Raw genomic sequence first — 21,350 nt, 5'->3', positions numbered from 1 at the left:
AAGATTAAAACAAAAAAGATTTGTTTCAGCTGTTTCAGTCTGTTTGTGATTTGTGGCTAAAGAGCTGCAGACGAGACAGGAAAGCACTCAGTTAACACATGTAATGGATACAACATGAATATTTTATGAAGGATTTGTCTCTGCATTGTGAAATAAAATTCAGCTTTATCCCCAAATGTCTGAACAAAGCTCTCCTAATTACTCAAAGGATATTACTGTACTAAAAACAAACACCTGTTTCCTAGCATAGACACAGATTCAGTCTCCATCAAATGAATACAGTCTACTGCAAGCTTTCACCCTGTACAGTAGAAACCAAATAAAACATCACTGTGAATGAAACATTCTGAATTTTGACTGAAATATTCTTCTGATATTATTCAGTTCATAGTATTATGTTATTAAATTGGTGTAGGCCTCACAATCTTGAAATAAACAAATAAAGAACAGTATTCACTGACACGTAGCCTAAACCTTTTGTTTATCTATTGTGCTATAATAATATATCTCTGATAATTTTCCAAATTTCATTTCAGTATCATCTCAACCAGAATAGTTGGTCCTTGTCCAGTATAGGGAGTGTGTGCTGTGGACAGATGCTCCGAAACATTTTTGACTTTTGTATCATAAATTTAAATATAGGAATATTCCATAGAAATGAACAACTCCCCAACTCCCTTTGTCAAAAACTTTATAAGTGCAGTCACCAGTTTTTTTAACGATTGGCTCATTAGCATCAGGTCTGCCACTTAATTTTGCCCCTAATGTGAACTATGTATCACCCATTCTCTCTTACTGCAGGTGGGACTGAACACAACTCATCTAACAGGCCTCCTGTCTGTACTCTGTGAAGTGCAGGTGTGATGCTCCTGATGCTGAAATTTTGTGATTTTTGTACTTATTTGACTGAGTCAGGTGGATTGACAAAATGATGTTCATGTGAACTTGTATATGTTCTTAGGTTACCAATAAATCTTGATACTGTATGTGATAAGGCTTTATATGATGGATTGTCCTGTTGTATGCAATGAATTGTGTAAACATGAGCTGGCTCTCTCTCTGTTCTTTTGTATAGTAAGTAGGGGGTTTGTCTACATGTGTTGAACTTGGTGTTAGAAAACAAAAAACAATATTTGTTTATTTTCCTGTGGAACTGCATGTGGGGTTTTCCTTCCCACAGGAGTTCATTTATTTATTTAGTAGCATCTCTGTCCTGGAAGAAGACACTGCACAATCACTTCACATCACTAATGGACCTGCATATGTTTTGTCTCAAGGAATGTAAATAATTTCTATAGGCAGTAAAATAATAGTGAAATTAAGTAATTCCTCATTTATCTTGAAACTGCCAAAAATGCCCCTTGATGTCTGCTGACCTTTAGGAGCTACTGATATGAGAAACCAAGTACTGTATTCAGATAATGTTTGTTATGATTAAATCTTCTGCTTAAGAACTATGACAAAGCAGCTTGCCTCTTATTTTATAATCACTTGTAACACATCAACTTTGTCCTGAATCTTAACTAATTTTGACAACTCAAGAAAGATTTCAACAATGTATAGTTTATTAAGAATAAACAAGGCAGCATTACAGCACCAGTCAGAGCAACATTCAGACATCACTTTAGTTCTGCACACAGATAATGGTTACAACTTTTTGATTCACACCTTCAGCTTATTGTGTGTCTTTGTATTGCAGACCAGCTTATTCTTCTGTTATTATAGGCAGCAATGAAACTGAGCACCATTTGAATTGATATGAGAGACGCTGACACATGCAAGTATTTTGGCCAGTTCACCAAAGTTGGATAGTCGACTGAAGCAAGTTAAGTTTCAGAATAACACAGAAGATCTTCAGACCAGTTTTAAACATCTGCTCTGTCCAAAAGCCCTTTCTATTATCATGTCTGTACCGCGTTGTGTGATGACAGTGTGATAGTTTAATTGACAAACTGGATTATATTTTCATCAGATAAGCCAAATTTATCACACACAATTTATACACACCTTCAAAATCCAATTTGAAAAGCAAATTTAAAATTTTGAAACGCTTGAATAATCATACTGCATTGGTAGATATTTTGTTATATGACTTCTTTCATTAAAAATCATCATCGCAGTAGGTTTATTTCAGTCAGTTTTTAATGAAACCAAATATATCATCTGCTGATACAGACTTTATGTTTAAATTGAGACTCCTCCCGAAATCTATCTTTATCTTTTCAGTATCAAACACTAGTCCCTTTGTAGGCTTATTTAAAGGTGTTGAAAGTTGTTAAAAGTTTCCTCCTTCACAGGTGGACTATTCCTATTTCTCACCAAATCAACTATGTTATCTTATTTCACTTACTTCTTATAGCAGTGATGTTATATATCAGCATCTCTTGGCTGAAACTAACCCGCATCTGTTCCAAATTTTCCAAAACTGACACAATCCACACACTCATATGGCATTTATTATTATAATTAGAGTTATTAGTCAGAATATTAACTCACATTTGGATTTGATTCAAAGATGCAACCACCACAGCTGCACTTTTTCCTATTTGTCTATAAAACTTTCCAGATTTCAGAACAGGAAATGTGAGCTGTGTCTTTCTGAGAACAAGAGAGAGAATGATACAAGGCCACATGGTTTTGGTTTTCTCTGCTGACCAGCCTTTTGTGATTTGTGTGTGAGAATAAGAAAGACTGGCGGGGAGGGAGAGGGTTGTAAAGACACATCTGATAAAAAAAAAAAAGCTTTGGTGTGCGCCCTGCTCTCTCTTCCTCTGCTTCACTATAAACCCCCACTGCTCCATCCTTTCACAGATATCAGACAAAGAGACAAAAAAAACAACACTTTTTTCTTTGGCTGTGTACTGTAGACTTGTCTCCCAAAAGGACTTTGCGACTGAGGAGAGGCCAGAAGAAGACAGGAGCTTTGCAAAGAGGAGGTAGAAGCTGTAGGTCTAGTAAAAAGGTCAGATCTGACTCTGGTTCAGGTGTGATGAGCGCAGATCGAACAGGACTGGGCTGATGTCTGAGGTTGTGTTATGGTCGTAGCTGAGGCTGAGGTCAGGTTCATCTGAGAGTACATATAACAAAAAAATATAAGGCTTTGTCTGAAGGGAGATACATATGAAGAAGTTCAATGTGGCTGAAAACGTACTTCATCCCAGGTGCTTGTGATGATGTTTTTCATAGCCTACGGCATTGTTCGTGCTGGTACCTGTCAGGAAAAGGCCATCATCAGGTCAAACAGATTGTTTCTGGTTCAGTAATAGTGCAGGTTTTCAAGTCCAAATTACCTCACTTACCTAAGTAGTCCTTGTAGTCCTTAAAGTATTTGTGCCTCAGCCCACGTCCATCTGTAAAATAAATGACCACAGTGGAAAAACAAAATGAACTAATGACATTTTGAATCCTTGCTTAAATAACAATGAAGAGCTACAGAAACTTAAAACCTTATGTTCTTTTGATTAAATCATTAGTTTGATATTTATGCCAACAGCTTTCTCCACAGATCTCAAACACATCTTGTGGCAGTCTACTGTTGCCAGGTCAGCCCAATTTGTATATTTTTAGATCTATTTAATAGGAGAACTTGGCACTTGGCTGCATGTAATCTGCCAAGAGATACCAGGCCAGACTCAAGACTGGCTACTGGCACAGCCCACATGCAGTTCCATTACATCAGATAAGCAAGAGATTAGTGGTAAAAAATTTAAAGTAAGGCAGGAGATATGTGTTTCAAAGCCACATCACAATCACATAGCTAATGGCTCAGCTAGCCGTACCAGAGTTGCCACGCTGCTTGATACACTGTCCCCGGTTAGGGATGCCAGCGGCAGGATTTCCGGGGTTGATGATGTGGCACTCGTAGCCTGTAGGACAGTGGAGTGGTTCGTCTCCGTCCTCAGTTGTACTGCAGGCCTCAGCTAATGGGCAGAATACATACTGTGTATTAGAGGCGCAAACGTACATGAAATGCACATTAACGAGCAAAACGTGAAAAAAGTGCCCAAACTCCCAAATGTGAATATATTGCAGTTTATCAGTTTGCTGTGATAGCAAACTGAATATCTTTTTGTTATGGACTGTTGGTCAGGACAAAAGAAGACATCTGAGGACGTCACCTTGAGCTTTGGGCAACAGCGATCAACATTTTTTCACGGTTTCTAACATTTTATGGAATAAACAAAGAGTTCAAGAACACCATTAACAGACCCAGAAAAGCACACAGTAAACACAATTAAATTATTCTTAAATGTGCTGAATGAAAACTGTTATGCTCACATTAAAGTGTGTAGATGTAAAGGCTCATTTGAGACTAAAATGCCGTGACATGATTTCCTCATAATTTTAGATGATTTCAGACTGTGAATTTCAGCAATTTAGGATTTCATAAGTCTTGTAAACTGACTATCTGGAGTTACTAGTGGTTACCCTGACGTTGGCGACAGGTCAGTTGTGTGTACTCACCCTGCAGAACCTCTTCAGGGCCGTCTAACAGCCAGCCGTTACCCCCCAACCACCGAGGCTTGGGCTGCACCAGCCAGTCCAGCACTGCTCAGAACACACACACACAAAACTGTTAATGCATCTTGTCAATTTTAGCAAGCAAACACTGCTACGTTAGGCTTGTTGGTTCTGCTGACCTGGTGGTGGCTGAACAGACTCCAGGCAGGCATAGATGCAGCCGTTGTAACAGCAGCGTTTATGGCGCTCACACTCTGAGTCTGAGCGGCAGCCCGGCACCTCGCATGCTCTCTCTGGCAGCATCTGGGGTGGCGGTGGACACCGGTCATTCTTCTGGTGCTGTGTGGACTGGGGGTGGTTGAGATACTCATAGTCCTGAGAAACAGAAAAAGAGACAAATGTCCAAGGTATGAATGAGATCAGCGATGTGGATATGGTTTGTTTCTGTCCTGGGTGACTGTTAAATACTCCACCAGTGGTTCTGTGGTTTCTTAAAAGCTCCCACAAGCTCCAGCCATGGTGAAATGGAATAAGTGGGTAAGAAAATGAATAAACAACTATAAATAAAGTGAATGATTATGTAGAGTTGTAAAGCTAAGGCGAAGTCAAGAAAAAGTCAAATAGTTGAATTTCTTGTCTCATATAGCCTAATGCTTCCCCTGAGTCATTGAAACAAATCTTTTTCTTATATGTTCCTCTTTAAAATCTGATTCTGGGCAGTTAATACTATTTTTCTGAGTTGATGATGTCATAGATGCATGATGTATATTAGACACAGGGTAGATTTTTATGTAAAAAACAAACAAACACGCTTCTACTTTCTTACACATGATGAAAGGTGTTCATGAAAGATACTGGATGGGAAATTAAACTTCCAATTTAAGATTGTACTAACCACTAGAGGGCAGCAAAGGATCTGAGAGATCACTTGTCAGCATAGCGGAGCTGTGGCAGAGACACTGAAGATTTGGCTTTAGTATGCATGCCTGCCTGCAAACGTCTTGACCTGGATTGGGAAGGTGATTCACTGTGGGAACAAACACTTCCCTGGTGAGTCTGAGAGGGAGAAAGTAGGCCACAGGATCCTGAGCCAAGCAACAACACACTTTACACACTTTGGCAGCTTTGGCAACATAAAGTGAAGGCCTACAGTACATGCACACATGCAATCAGCAATGCACAAACTTTTCCACTGGTGCTGAGAAGATATGCTCTCGCATGCTTGGCAAAAGCCAACATAAAGGAATCTTTATCACAGCTATTGTCTCTGTGATTATATAGTTTTAACAAAGCTGCAGCTCTGTATCGATTCCTTGTCATTGTTTTGGACAGGAGTGTATGAGGGGACTTTTTATTCTCTTTTACACTGCTGATATCGAGTATCACAAATGTTATGCCACAGTATAAGCAGCTATTCATTGTTCAGGGTTATGTACACATGGGAACAAAATCCCAAGAAGCACAGCTGCTCTTGACTAAACATTAACTCTCATATTTTCTCATACACTGTATTTGCTTTTGTATAACAAGCTACAGTGTGCTCAAGTTTCCACTTCATACCACGTCTTTCTTCTTACTGCTACAAATGAGCAAAACTGTGCTGTTTACCTACTGGTCTGACAGCACATCTACAGCCACAATAACATAACAAGAGGAACAACTTAAGGATATTTTAATTGTAACACCTTGCTGGGATGCTATGTAGGTGATTTACTATGAACTGTTTGAACTTCTACACCAAAGAAGAGATTTAGCTGGTTAGTTATCTAATCCAGGTGTGCCTCAAGGTTCATTTCTTAACTGGTAACAACATTTACTTTTGTGAAGTTCAATGTCTTTTCCCTCCTGTGGAAGAGAGAATGCTTGTCATCATTTTCTGGCCTGCTTTCATGATCATAAATCCTTTGTTATACAGTCATAATGGTTGTGGCTCCGATTTTATTTATACAAAGTTGTTTGTCACAAGGCTGAGAACACATGCTGTGTCACTGAGCACAACTGCACATCTGTTAAATTTGTCAGTTGTGTGGATGGATTTCTCTGACTTTCCAGTCTCCAGTGAGAGAGATGGAGATATAGAGAAAGAAATGGGGGCTTTTTTTCCTAGACTAGATTAGTAATTAGATAATCAGCTTGTGGGTTGCACACAATCATTAAAACTGTGCTGTTTATTTGGCAGGCTGACTGAACACTCTTACAAACCAACCGGAAAAACGAAAGCAAATGTTTGGCGCTGACGGTGGTATCACACACTCTGTATGTGTGTTCACTTTAAACACACATTAATTCGTTCTGGCAGCAGTGAGATTAGTGGGTGGATGGTTATTTGGGGGGTGGGTGCGCGGGGGTTGCATTCACACCATGGAGGGTTGGAGGGAACAATGTGTGGCTCTGCAGTCAGAGCTTGTAAAAGTTACTTTGAGATCCTGCAAATTACTGTAATAGTCAAAGTTAAGCTTTGAAATGAGAGTTTAGGGTCTGGATTTGTGTTAAGAGAACAGATTATTATCATTTCACATTTTTACACTCGTAAGTCTGGGGAAAAATGTCAATACTTTTTGGGTATCGACCAAAATATGTTGCTGACTACTGATTTAAAGCAGCAATTATTTATTTTTTGCCACTTGGGAGCAGCGGAATAAGCTGTAATTAAAACACTGACATGATGTTGCCATGATGGACATGTTAACATACAGTTGCTTTTTTAAAAATCCAGTAGACAAAGACTAACACTAGTATTCACTTGGAGTTATTTTTCTGTTAAATTGACTCTTTATAACTTTGGTCTGGTCTCCCCCAACTCCTGAGGGAAATATCTGGCTCTTTAGCGGCTAAATGCTACATTATGTTCACCAGCAAGTCGCTAACTTTGTCTGCTGTTTGGTTCTGGGCAGGGGATTTATCAGAGCCTTTTCACTGAAGACAAGTACATGCTGCACATGGAAATGAGGTTAATGAGTGCAGTCCGACTCAACCAAATCAATAAAACCAAAATAATGAACTGAAAGAGTCTAAAACCATCAGTGAAGCTGAGGGGAACTGTATTGCATTGGTGATAATTCTCTGTGGGCTCATCACCATGGGTGACACCTTTCATATTACATGTAGTAATTTTAACCATTGTTAATATAAAAGATTGCACCTTTATATAACAATTGTGCTAATTCTAATTTCATTTAGGCAAATATCTTGTACAGCTGAGCTACGTTACGACAGAATAAAACACTGATGCATTTGAGAAGTTTGGGGTTATTTTGTAAAATTTAACAAAAGGGTTTTGTTGAAAAAGTCATTTTTGCAGTTACTCCAGCTAGATGCTCTCGAGGTACGAGGACAGGGTGGAGCCACAGTACGTTCACAACGTACCAGTCTGGTACAATTAGATCTATGAATGGGCACTACAAAGTCTGATGTGATTGGATAATGACATAATGACTGTTGCCATTTCTCCTTATCTCATATCCGATCTGTCTCCTCCTCCAAACGTCTCCTACAAAAGGTCAAGTGTTTCCTTCCTGTTTATGTGACTGCGTGTAAGTGTGTGTGCGCGCTACAGGTGAATGTGTCGATCCTTGAGACTGGCAGATGCTCTTTCTAACATGAATTTGATTTTCTTTTATACTGATCTACACAAACTATAATTTTCCTCATTCAGCTGCTAACTGCTTTGCTCTCAGGCCTCCCCTTGTATTTACTCCTCTGCCTTCACGTCTCTGTGTGCCAGAAGGGCCGCCATGCTCTACATCCTGAGCTCTATCACACAATCCTGCACACATCTCTCTAATGTTCCACATTGTTTATTTACACTCGTGTCTGCCTTGCTGCTCTCCCGTAGAGACAATGCCAGCGGGCCCGCGTGTGATGTTCATGTCTATCTGTGGGCATGTTTTCCCTCTCTCTGTCTGCCTGTCTGTCTTTTTCTGTCTGTAACACTCACTATCTCTCTTCCTCCCTGTTCTTTGCCATCTCCTTGAGTTTTTCTGCTCTCTCCCCCTCCCTTTCTTCCTCTCTTTTTGGTGTTGAAAAGCAATGGCATGATAGCTGACTGCTCAACTGCTCTTTTTCTCTTTCGGTCCCTTTTTCCCTTTTGGTTCATGGGGAGTTTGTGGGGAGAAGCCACCAGAGACCCCGTCTGGCTCCATAACTAAACTGAGATCAGGCCATTCAGACAGATACTGAGATTTTCTGTTTCCTTTTTGCAAAGATACATACACACAGACATACAGACACACAGACACACACACACACAGGCCCCAAAACACACCCAATCTCAGATGTATACACACATAGTATAGCAGAGTCAGGATCAAGGTTGTACGTATGTAAAGCATAAAACAAGAAAAAAATGTTTTCTTTCACAGGAGTGTCAACTCAAATCCACTAGATCTCCCATGTCTATTAAATGAAGAAGCCCACAGCACACATCTGGTTGGCTTTTGGGTTGTCAGGACTCATTTCCTGTCTCTGTACCAGCAGTCAGTTTGACAGACAGATAGTCAGACACATGGAAAGAGACAAACTGTAAGGCAAACAGCCTGTAAATCAGTCAGAGATGAGAGTTTGAACGAAAGATCGTAAGACGTGCTGACAGACAAACAGGTAGGTGCACAGCTGGGGAATGGCAGTCCTTGAAATGACACAGTGGCAGAGTGGTGTTGTTCTAACCTTGAGATGCAGACGAACAGACTGAACCCATATGAGGTATGGTTTACACAACAGGGCAGAGGTAGACCAACTGTAAATGCAGCTAATGAGTATTGGAAAAACAGTTTGAATAGCCTGAGGTAGCAGTTATGGCCATGATAGAGGTCCCCCTCAACTCATTTTTTTGTTATACATCTATTTTCTGTTTGAAGTGTAGCAACCACAAATTGTCATGTGATATGCAGACATGTCTGTGCCAACACAGACTAAATTTTCAATCCTTCCTGTTGTTGAAGTAACATGGAAAGCCTCTCTACTGCCAAATAAGGAATGTCTAGAACACCACAGGCATCAAGTGAAAAAGTGAAAAAGCAGCAGTTGATGTTGAGGTGACTTTTTCTTTGAGGTTAATGTGTGCGTGTGTGTATCTGCATGGTACGTGAAGGCTAAACTGAGAAGCTATCTGCTCTGGTGTAAATCTGGTAATGTGCCTCTGACCAGCAGGCTCACATCATCTGATTGGGATTAGCCCTGCTTAGATTCACGTACACCAGTTCACAAAGCAAAACTACTGATTGCAAAAATCTTAACAGGAAGCTATTATGCCAAAAAAATATAGTTATAGTAGTTCTAATATATATATATATATATATATATATATATATATATATATATATATATATATATATATATATATATATATATATATATATATATATGTATGTATGTATGTATGTATGAATGTGTATGTGTATGTGTATATACATATATTTCAAAAGATACAAAAACTAATACAAAATAATAGCTGACATTCCTCTGCATTTATCTAATACCACTGTATTATTATTCATGTGATATATACAGTACCATTCAAAAGTTTTGACACATGTTCTCATTCAAGGGAATGGGAAAGTCCAAACTTTTGACTGGTACTGTATACAGTAAATTGATGTCTGTCTCTATAACGTTGCTGAACTGCGACCTGAGTCTTGGTACCATGCTGTACTGAAAACAAATTCCAATGACTCTGGTCGTGTGGTAATTAAAATGAAGCGACATTTATTTGAAATGTATTTAGGAAACCAGAGATGTATTTTCCAGTTTTCCATTTTCCAGTTAAGATACATGAAAAGCAGAGATTATTTACTGGAAGTTTATAACCTGCAAATTTGTGGATTCCCTAAACTAAAATATGAATTACTATGGAAAAACATGCAGCACTCTCATTGTCTTCTCCTGTTAGTATGAAACAGTGCAACCTGCCAATGAGAATAATAGATGACAGATTGCCATACACATGCTTATTTGACTTAAATCCATTATATTGACTTAAATCATTATGTGCCTTGAGATGACTTTTGTTGTGATATGGCGCTATATAAATAAAATAAAAATTGATATTTAGTTTGGTATTTAAACGCACAATATGTAATTTCAGCCGCTAGGGGTCTCTCAACCAAAACAATAACAAAAGACGGAGTGTGATGACGGTGTGAAGTAGCAAGGGATCATGGGAGTTGTTGTCTTCATTGTTAACAACCAGCTTCACTGGGATAGGATTACTCCAGTGTTCATCGTTCAGGATGTTTTTACCAGGAGCAAAATTACCTGCAGAGGTCTCCTCCTCTCCAAAACAAACGGACCCGGGGTCCGTTTCACAAAGCGGGTTTAGTGAAAACTCAGAGTTTGTTAACCCTGAAATGAGGGAAACTCTGAGTTTTCCGTTTCAAAAAGGGAGGTAACTCAAACCAGAGAAAGAGGGATAACTCTAGCCTGTTTCACAGAGAGGGGTAATTTAAACTCTCGGTCAGTTACCGTAGTAACACACTCTATGAACCTAACCTGGTCGGGACCAGGTTTTTCTCAATGAACCTCGAGTTTCTCTCAGTCTCCGCCCTCTTTCAGAGCCACACACTCCATTTGATTTCCTCATTCATTCAGTCAGCAGGCGAGTTTTGGCGTAGCCTAGTTCTGCCGTCTATCATTTAAAAAAATCATTAAAAAAATCAGAGTCAGTATATTAGAAGTCCATTAGGCACAGTAGGTGGCGACTTTTTCACTAACATGGCATGTCCTTTTGATAACGATCCCGTGGATGAAGGTGCAGCATTACTGCGCAGAGAATTAAATATTCGTTGAGAGATGGTTATCAGTCCGCGCATAGATGTTCTAGCATTTCCAGACAATTATCTTTTTGAGACCGTTTCACGTCACAGTCCATCATCTACATACACAACCTAATCCGTCCTTACATTTGCAACATTACCAATCGTAATCATGCTCTCACATCCCAGCAGATATTGTGTGTTGCGCTGTGTTTCTTTGCAAACGGAAGTTTTTTTGTACAGTGTCGGGGCCAGCCACTGGCCTTCCTATGTTCTGGCTTAGGGCCAGCTCCTCTGCCTCCGTTAGAGGTGGCGGTGCTGGACCACCACCCGTTTTACGGACATCTGCCTTCTTTCTGTTGGCTGAGTAGAAGTCTGTGTTAGTTTAAATAGGATTAATTATTTAACAGAACATGATGTAGATGAGAAGACATTTATGTGTGTGAAACCAGCATTATGTTGGGGATAAAACAACTGCACAGTCAAACAGCCACTTAATATTTACTTTACAATGTAAAACATGATCAAAATGAGGTTCCCCCATGAGATTATGCCGAGGTCTCACCTGTTTGAACAATGTTTTTATATTTCATCCTAAACTGCTTCCAAGTGCGCTTCTCCCTCGCGGGATTGGACCTAAATGAAATAAATTAATAGGCGACCAATCAAGCAGTTTTCCTCTGTAATATTATTGTGATTGCAAAGGACCACATTTAAACTTACGCATTGACCCGAGCAGCGATGTTCTCCCACGCCGTCTCCCTCTCTTTTGCAGCTGCAGCGGTGTTGCACTTCTTTTTGAAAACATGTTCAAACTCGCCGTATTATCGCATTAAGATTTCTAGCCCTAGTGGGGCGAAAAACGCAGCCCTCCGCTTCCCTGTTGCCATGGTGACTCGTTGAATCGGGGCTCAATTGATGCTGGCTTTTTATAGTTGTGGTGCACGCGCTTAACTCCAGGTGAAACTACTCCGAGTTGAATAAACTGACTCAAATCAGCTGTTCTGGAACCGGAAACTCGGAGTTTCCTATCTCAGAGTAGATCAACTCAGAGTTCAGGATTAGACTCAGAGTTTGTTGAACCTGCTTTGTGAAACGGACCCCTGGTGATTACAGGTAAAAACACTGAATATAGCAGTTTCACCTAGAAAAAATCAGTGTTTCTCCGACGATGTTCAGCGAGCACCGGATGTCCGATACGGGCTATTAGCTAAGCTGCTGCTAACACTTGTTCGGTTTATTTCTCTTATAACTTAAGTTCCAGACGTTCGACAGGTTTCTACCGAGAGCCGCATTATCCGCAGAGGTCTCCTCCGCCACAAAACAAATGTACATGCAGTTTAAAATAATTGAAAATACTGAATAAAGTTGTTTAACGTAAAAAAATCAATGTTTCTTCTACGACATTCGGCGAGCACCGGACTTCCTGTTGGGAGCTGTTAGCCGAGGTGCTGCCGAGGAAACGTTTGCCTCTTTGTTATTTCTCTGATAACTTAAGATCCAGACGTCCAATGACTAAAAGCCTTCATCTGGCTAAAAGATATAATTAAAAACGACCAAAATTTATAACGAAAATGTGGCTTAAAACTGAGTAAAAGTCAATTTAGAACAGTTTCTGTCAAACATCCACAACGCCAATGTATTATCTTGTATGTGTAACTCTTTGGTAGACACAAATACAACACCGAGGTAGGCATCTGGTGCACTATACTCTTTGGTAGACGAGGTATGAGGCCATTGACAGGCGACCAAATGAAACGGTCCATTACTTTGATTAAAATTACAGATTTCTCTGGGTTTGAAAATTGTTGGAAACAGTAGGAATAATGTAAGTACACAACTCAACAATATATATATCATAGGTCTAGTTGTTTTTAGACATTTTAATGTGGAATAATTACATATAATACCCTTAAATTTGTTTCTGCATGAGTAATTGCAAATATTTGTGTGTGGTATGCAATATTCATATTGTATTACTACGTAGTTTATCTGTTGCGTTCATTTTATCTGTAGTTAATTACTTGCAGTCATATACAGCCAGTTCTTACCATTTGCATTTGCCGTGCATTCTCAGGATTTGTCAACTTTTACTGATAAAGGTCACAAACTATTTCCTAATAAACTAAAACGCATGTCTCGTGTTCAGCAGTCACATATAGGCACATTATACACATTCTGATTCTGTTGTCAAGACACATCATCTCAAAGTGTAGTGTAAAAACTAAAATCTGAATTTGTGTCAAAATTTGTAATTAAATTGAATACAAGCTGATTGTCAATCATTGCACTCTAATTGCCATATTCAATTTATGATTTGAACTTACCAAAAAGTATTAGTGGCCATTGCAGTACATAGTAATCTTATCTTTAATAAGTATCACTTCCTTGAAAGCTATGAATTTCCCTCAGTGGATCTGTTTCGTTGTACGTAGCGGCCCCAGGCCAAGTCAAACAGCTGGCCAGACCAAGAACAGGAAATACACGTGTTTCTGAGCATCTGCAAGGCCCCTGTCTTAATACCAGGTGCTGGCAGGATGCTATCCATACCACATCAAATAAATGAAACTGTAAAGATTTATGATAGTAGCCTCTCTCTCTCTTCATGCACATCGACATGCTCAGGCAGGCACCTGAGCCTGGTTGTTGTGGCTGGATGAGACTAAATAATCTATGTGTGTGTGTGAGGTGCTTGAGGCGCAAGCAACACATGAGATTTATGTGTTGCTGTTGTTTGGTGAAACCCTGTGTTTTTAATATGTTCTTTTGACTTTCAAACACAGACTGAAACGCAAAGGCATACTATGCAGGATTTTCCTAAAAAACAGTGTATAGACTCATACAAAAATAATCCCTCTCAATCATCACTTATGACCCACTAGAAGTGCGTAGTGGTGTATTTATCTGCAGAGACTCTGCTCTCTGCCTGTATTTTCTTATTATTTTGCTGTGTTCGGGACGCTTCTGGGCGCCAGCCTTTGGGCAGAGGGTGTGTGAGGTGTGAGGTCGAGACTTGTAGCGTAGCGACCAGGTTACATCACTGTCTCTGTCTCTCTCCTCTGCTCCGCTCTGCTCTCTGTCTCTGTGTCATGGATGCTCAAAGAGCTGCAGGTCTGTGCGTCTGCTTGGCCGAGGGCGAGGCTGAGATACACACACACAGAGCAGAGAGGCCACAGCGGACTGGATGAAGCTCTGCATTCACACAAAACCTGGCAATGCGGCACCTTCCTGCAGGGTTGTTCGGAGGTGTGGGTGTGTTTATTTGTACTTTGGAACGTAACCGTGAAACAATCAGAAAAATGTTCTTGCCAGCATTCATTCACTGTCTTGCCCACTCGACCACCGCTCTCTCTCTCTCACTTTGCTCAGGAGGAGGGGCTAACTTTGGATACTATGTTTACAAACACCAACTGACAAATTCTGCATAGTATACCTTTAAAGTATGAAACATTTCCATAAATCACATGGTAATGTCAAAAATGCATTATAATCAAGATAGTTCCTGTAAAATGTAGCCTAAATAGTATTTTGGAGACTGCCTTTGCTGTCCCTGAATATTGTGGGTTGAGTTAATCGATCTTTAATTGTTTGTATTATAATCAACAAGCTGCCAAAAATACTCAACTTAAGACCTCTATTATTACCATTTCTGTCCTGTACCTTTTCTCTTTCCACCTATCTAGGAAACATGTTTCCCTTGATTGTAAGCTTTCCTCTAATGCCTGTTTTTCACAGGCATTTCTTCCTGTCAAACACCGAGAGGAAATTAAGAAAGTGCTACTGTTGACCTTTGAACCATGTTGCAGAAGGAGGTCTAGATAAGAGAGGATGGACATGACTCCAGTGAGTCAGAACATCTGAACCAGAGGTCAAACAGACACCTTTCTGGTAAGAGCTTTACATACAGGTCAGATAAGGGGAGTTAAGGCCAAGCCTGCCCCTTCTTTTATATTTTAAACTGTTTAAAACCTTTGTATTTTGTAAGCTGTCAAGTTATATTCATTTCTGAAACAGGGACATGACTTCCATGCAGATCCAGTCTTTACATGCATTGTAAGGTATATGTATTCCAAGTGGGTGAAGTGAATTAATGTAAAGCACATTAGATTAAGAAGGAATGAAAAGGGCCTCATGAGCTGACATTTATTTCAGTTTCCGTCAGTTTCAGTGTTTTTATTCTTCATTTCTTCGTCTTTCAAACCATATTTTGGCTTTGAGAATTACATGCTCAGCTAGCTTCAGCTAGAGATTGTTGTCATTTTTTCTGTTTTCATTCTCCAGCATACAAAGCAAATATCAAGAAAAGGAAAATAGCATAAACACAGTCACTTTCATGTCTATTGTACTGTGTAATTAAGTTGAGCTTTTTGGGTTTTAGTTAAGGTAACAGATCCACTCAGTTGCTAATTAAAAAATTAGGACAGTCCTCATTTTCTTTATTATGTAGAGACTTTCCGTCTTATTGGCTTCATCTAGAGGTTTTGAATACAGTAATTTGAATTCAGTGTGTATTTAGATAAAGGAATCTGGTGAAACCTATACTCAAACAAAGAACAAGATGGACTGTCATACAGGTACTGAGCATGCCGGTGGCCTTGGGTTTGTTACAATTTTTTCCTTTCAAGACACACTATTTCATAGACTGATGCCTACGTGAAACACTCAGTGACTATAATTTGTCTTTCTGCACTGCACTGCCCCAGTGTTATGAATGAGGCTGAGGGTGTGTGTGTATATGTGCATGTGGGGGAGGTGGTTAAAAAAAAAATGAAAGATTGAAAGATGCAGAGATGAAAAGGTTCAGAGGGAAAGAGACAAACTCTATCTGCACAGCCGTCTCAGCATGTTCCAATTACAGCGGCTTTGAAGCAGAGTCCAGTAAGTCAGTGCTTTTGGCCCATCCTGAGAGCAGGAGGAGAAGAGAGAAAGAGATTCGAAAGAGGCAAAACAGGGGGTGGTATACTGAGAGAAGTAAACGGGCGAGGGGAAACAGAAAGCAGGGCAGAAAGAGGGTGAAAGGGTAACTACTTCATATGAGAGAGGGGGAGAATGAAAAGGGCCAATGAGGGTATAAACCAGTCAGAAAGTGAGAACATTGAAGCACGAGAGGTTGCAGAGTGGAGGAAAGAGAGCAAGAGGGAGAAAATAAAAGAGAAGGCAGCACGCTACAGTGAGCCCTTGTTAAAGATGATCAATCAGTTACACTGAGCTGAGTTAACAAGCAGGGGCCCAGTCTGCAAGTTCAGTTCCTGCCCTAATAATCCACTGCACACACACACGGACAAAGGTTGTACATCCAGTGTGCTCTTCAATTACTCATATGGAAACTTGAAAATCAGCGACTTATTCCAACCTGTTGCACACTCCACTCTCTGCTCCCCAACAAAACTGAAAGACTTTCCTGTCCATGTAGATTTTTCATGCTTTAAAATCAAAGTGTTATCATTAAACTTTCACTCAGGCTGCTACCGGGTCTGAACTGCTTCTTGTCCAGTGGTGGGAGACGTTTTAAGATCCTATACTTAGGCAAAAATAGCAGTACTACCTTATAAAAATACTCTACTACATTAGATATGGAAGTCATGTACAGTATGAAAATTCTACATGTGTAAAAGAACAGGTGTATTATCAGCAAAAAAGGAACAAAAGTATAAAAAGTACTCAGAATCTGTATTATGTCTTGTATTATTATTAGTGAGATACTTTTTTTGATACTTATTGTGTGGTCTGGTCTACAACAATGCATCATATTTTAAACGATCCATTTAAAAAAGGTTTTGTTTGAAATATCTTGTCAATTCACTTTCTTGCCGAGAGTTGATGAAACGGTACCGTGGGATCGATTTCCTCATCTAATGCTGGCCTGACACCAAACAACTTTTCAAGCGATTTCACTGTCGCAGACAAATTTCCAGTGTTGGAATAAAATCATGAGAGTTTTGCTAGAGTTGTGGCGCGCTCCCCTCATCTCGATCGTTTGGTGTAAGGTTGTCATAAAAGTCAGTCCGAACTGTCTTAGGTCCATCTTTTTCACATCTTGACGTCCCGAAAAAATCAAACATGTTAAATATTATCGGATGTTTTCAGTCTCGGCTCGTGGAAATCGTGAAGGTCAATGATGTGAACATTGTCAACAACCAATAGGTGCGCTCTCTTCTGCACCAAACAGGAAGCAGCAAACCGGGTAGATAGTAAACATGGTGGGGACTCCGGGGAGACGCAAGAACGTGAACAAGTCTCTTGTTCTCTTGGACTGTGGAAAAGGAGGAGACACTGGTAGAGTTGTGGGGTAAACAAGAGTGCCTCTTTGTCCTCCCATTTGTACCACGATAGAGTGAAGAAGGAAAAATAAGTGGACCGAAATTGCTGCAGCTCTCTTTCTTTTTGGCTGGTTTTTCAGAACAAACCACTGCACACACAAGGGCAGATGTAGCCAAAAGCTGCCTCTGTTTCTGCTCCATTGTTTGGAGGATACGAAATATCTTGTTGTAGAATCTAGTTGTAGTTTTGCAGATAGTGACCCTGCAAGATCCTCAGTCTTTGCAAAATTTTATAGTCTGTAAGTAAAAACTTATGACACATTGTCTTTAGATGTGAGAGAGTAACAGACTTAAGTTTTCTAAAATATTTTCAACGTCTTCTATTGTATGGTAGGCATTACTCTCTGCAAGAAAGCAAATAAGCATATATTTTTTTAAAAGTCAAACAATTCCTTTAAGTGCATTACTTGAGTAAATGTGCTTAGTTAATTTAAACTGCTGTATTTTTTTTTCATTACGGATTTAAGTCAGCTCCAGGTCTCCAGGTCAACTTGACCACCTCTCACCTCAGCCTCAAATCTGCTCTCACAGTGTGAAACCAGCTCTCTGTAACAGAGCTGGTATTGTACTGTATCAATGTGAGCTTTCACCTACTTTCACTTTAAAGGATTATCTGAAAACAGACATACAGTAAGAAGGAATTCACACCTTCATATGTGCACGTATACAAAAGTTTAAGGTGAGGTTAGCAGCCCCACCTTATGGTTGAGTCCTCTTTTCCTGATCCTTCTGGCATCACTTCCTGTGGACAGCACCAACAGGGAGAGCAGCAGCACCAGAGAGCCCGGCATGGTCTGTGTAGAGCTCCTGCACCCCAACTCCAATCTCTTTCTGCGTCTCCCTCCTTCTCCTCCCTTCCTGTCTGAGAGGTATTCCTTCTTCCTCTCCTTATTCCAAAAGTTTGTCCTCTAGGCGTTTGTAGGTCCTCTATTGCGTTGACTTTCCAGCTGAAGCAATGACTCTCTGGTGCTCATGTGCAGCCAGAGATTACACAAGCCCTCTCCCTCCAACAGGACCTGCCTTTATATCCGCCCGAGGAAAAGTGCAGGGCAGAATGACAGAGTAGAGGGAAGGAAGGGGAAAGTAGAGAGGGGATGAATGGAGGCAGTGTAGGGGAGAAACGAAAGAGAATAGTTAGGGGAGCAAAAGGAGGGGAAGGGAGAAACAGCAGCTGTCTCTGCATCAGTTGCTGAGAGTTGAAACTGTCTGCTGGCACAGTGTGCGCACATGTCTCTGGGAGAGAGGAGGGAAGAGGAGGGGAGGGGGTGATAGGAGGGAGGGGAGGGCGTTAGAGAGGGCAGTAGTGTGTGTGAGACCTCCCCCTTGCCCTCTTGTTGCATCTCGCAGCACATCTTGGGATCTTTATGTGAATTTGACAGAGTTGTGTCACTCTGCGGTTGGGCCATATTTCATGTTCTGTGGCTTTCTTCACATTTTGCTTGTGTGTGGTATTGTAGGAGGGAAAATAAATGGCTTTGCTAAGTATAGGGTTTGTAAATACTTGCTGATTTCTAGCCTAGAGTTCAATATGGTATAACTATTAACATGTCTAACATCTGTGTTTACATTCCTGATTTATCTTAAGGATGGATATGGTTGATTTATACGACAATGCAGCTGGGAGCACTTGCATGCACCTGAATGTTGATGAATGTTGATGAATGTTCGTCTGTCCATGTGCACTCCTGTGTCTGTAGGCTATATGCTTGAAGAAGATGCAGTGCGGTTTCTGTAGCATTGACCCATAAAGAATGAAGCATGTGGTGTGTTGCAGGGAAAGGGGCCTCTCTGTCTCCCTCTCCATCTTATGTGCTTCACTGGTCTCACTTTCTGCTTCTCTTCATATCACCCCCCACCACCACCACCACCACCACCTTTACCACTTGGACCTTTCTCCCCTTTCCCGTCCCCTCCCCTCACTCCATTCTCAGTGACTTGTGCTGAAAGGGAGAAAGAATGCTAAGCCCGCACAAATCTCAGTCATTATTAGTTTTACAGGAGCGGAGCTCATGTCACGGAGAGGCCCAGGCTTCACTTACACAAAAGACAGAGTAAAGAGAGAGAGTGAGAGAAAAGCAGAAAGGGGGAGATTTCGAGCTAGTGTAGGAGAGACTATATAAATGAAAGTGTGAGAAAGACTGAGAGATGAGCCTGTTTGCTAACAACATTATTATGGTGCATTTATGATACAGTATTTTGGAATTGAGGGTTATGTGGCAGAAAGTTAAAATATATCTACCCTAAAGGAATAATTTGACATTTGGGAAAATGGTTTCTTCTTTTAGATGAGAATATGGATACTACTCTCATGTCTGTATGCTAAGCTACAGCCAGTAGACAGTTAGCTTAGCTTAGCAAAATGGGGGAAAGAGCTAGCCTGGCTCTGTCTCAAGCTAACAATTTTGATAGAACAAGCAAGAGTTTATTAGTGTTTATTAGTAAGCTAAATTTTAGAGGCAGTAAGTGGATTGTGTTACTTTTGGACTGAGTCAGGCTAGTTGCTTCCCCCTGCTTCCAGTCATTATGCTAAGCTAAGCTAACTGGCGTCTTGACTGAAGCTTCATATTTACTGTAAAAATGTGAAAATGCTACCAATTTTCTCATCTAACTCTCATAAAGAAAGTGATTGCATTTCCCAAAATGTTTAACTATTCATTTAAAGGTGCAGTGTGCAGGATTTAGTGGCATCTAGCGGTGAGATTGCAGATTCCAACCAATTGAATAGCCCTCCCCCTCCTCTTTCAGAGAACCTACAGTGGCTGCAAAACTCATGAAAAGTGCGAAAGGTCCTCTCTAGAGCCAGTGTTTGGTTTGTCCGTTCTGGGCTACTGTAGAAACATGGTGGTTCCGTGGAAGACGATCTGCTCCCTATGTAGATAAAGGACTCATTCTAAGATAACAAAACAACGATTCTTATTTTCAGGTGATTATACACTAATTAAAACATACTTATGAATATTATATTCTATTTCTGCCAAGTCTGTTCCGCTAGATGCCACTAAATTCTGCATACTGGTCCTTTAAAACTATGCTAAAATTGTCAATGTACCTCACATTGCTCCTATTTGGCAAAAGTCTCATTTGAATTTCTTATTGCTGTAAATATAACAAACTCTAGGCTGCACAATGCTATCGTACTGTATGCTTAAATACTATATTGCCACTGCATAGAAATCTCTCAGCAGTCTTACAGCAGAATATATTTTTTATCTTATTATTTAAAACACCAAGCCAGGAAGGTCTTTGATGATCAACATACTTTTGATATCTAGAAATGACCTGATTCTACAGAAGATATGATAGAGAACAAACATAGAATTTCTTATCAACTTAAACCTTTTGAAGGACTATGAACATTTGCTACAGATGCAAAAAAGTATGGTGAAATGGGATGTTATTAACTAGAATAATATTTAGTTCTGGGTGTTTTATCTTGTAATGATTTTAAAAAAAAAACTGTACCACACCCTGCGCTATCTTCAGTTCTTCCACAATTAATGGGGAAAACTGCAGCTGCCCAGTTTCCTGCAGTAGACAGTGTTATAATATTCTCAGAAGTGTTCTCACATACATCACCCATATCCTGCCTTCTTTCTAAATCTGGAATGTATACATGAATATTAAATAAAGTAAACAACTGTATTCATGAACAGGATACAGTGTGAAACATTAATTCTAGTCCACAGATACAAGAACATTAAGTGCATGCACACATACATATACTGTAACTCCATACACATAACTTGACAGGACATATCCTGAAAGCTATATAAGTATATTAAGTATATAAGATATAAGATAAGAGAAGAGAGATAAAGTC

The 21,350-nt window shown here is 40.0% G+C and overlaps 1 protein-coding gene across 1 annotated transcript; it reads right to left on the bottom strand.

Annotated features, from left to right (window-relative positions):
- Nucleotides 1–1,553: 1,553 nt before the first annotated feature.
- On the bottom strand, nt 1,554–18,760 carry wfdc1 (WAP four-disulfide core domain 1). Its single transcript, XM_044357894.1, has 7 exons — nt 18,229–18,760; nt 4,641–4,836; nt 4,465–4,548; nt 3,780–3,920; nt 3,300–3,350; nt 3,152–3,211; nt 1,554–3,067 (listed from the first exon to the last, which is right to left on the bottom strand). Exons 1-6 carry the CDS (start codon nt 18,319–18,321, stop codon nt 3,153–3,155), a joined length of 624 nt encoding a protein of 207 aa, XP_044213829.1. The 5' UTR covers nt 18,322–18,760; the 3' UTR covers nt 1,554–3,067; nt 3,152.
- Between the last annotated feature and the right edge of the window lie 2,590 nt (nt 18,761–21,350).

Source organism: Thunnus albacares, chromosome 7, assembly GCF_914725855.1.
Source record: "Thunnus albacares chromosome 7, fThuAlb1.1, whole genome shotgun sequence".
NCBI lineage: Eukaryota > Metazoa > Chordata > Actinopteri > Scombriformes > Scombridae > Thunnus > Thunnus albacares.
The sequence above is the reverse complement of the archived record's forward strand: the minus strand, read 5'-3'. Positions and strand labels throughout refer to the sequence as shown.

Bases quoted from the DNA above. Each gene is read 5' to 3' on its own strand.
- wfdc1 (XM_044357894.1), bottom strand. From the start codon at position 18,321: ATGCCGGGCTCTCTGGTGCTGCTGCTCTCCCTGTTGGTGCTGTCCACA. The intron at 3,351-3,779 runs GTACGGCTAGCT...TTTATTTTACAG, and splicing joins CAAGCAGCGTGGCAACTCTG to ATGGACGTGGGCTGAGGCAC. The intron at 3,212-3,299 runs GTAAGTGAGGTA...TTTTCCTGACAG, and splicing joins GGACTACAAGGACTACTTAG to GTACCAGCACGAACAATGCC.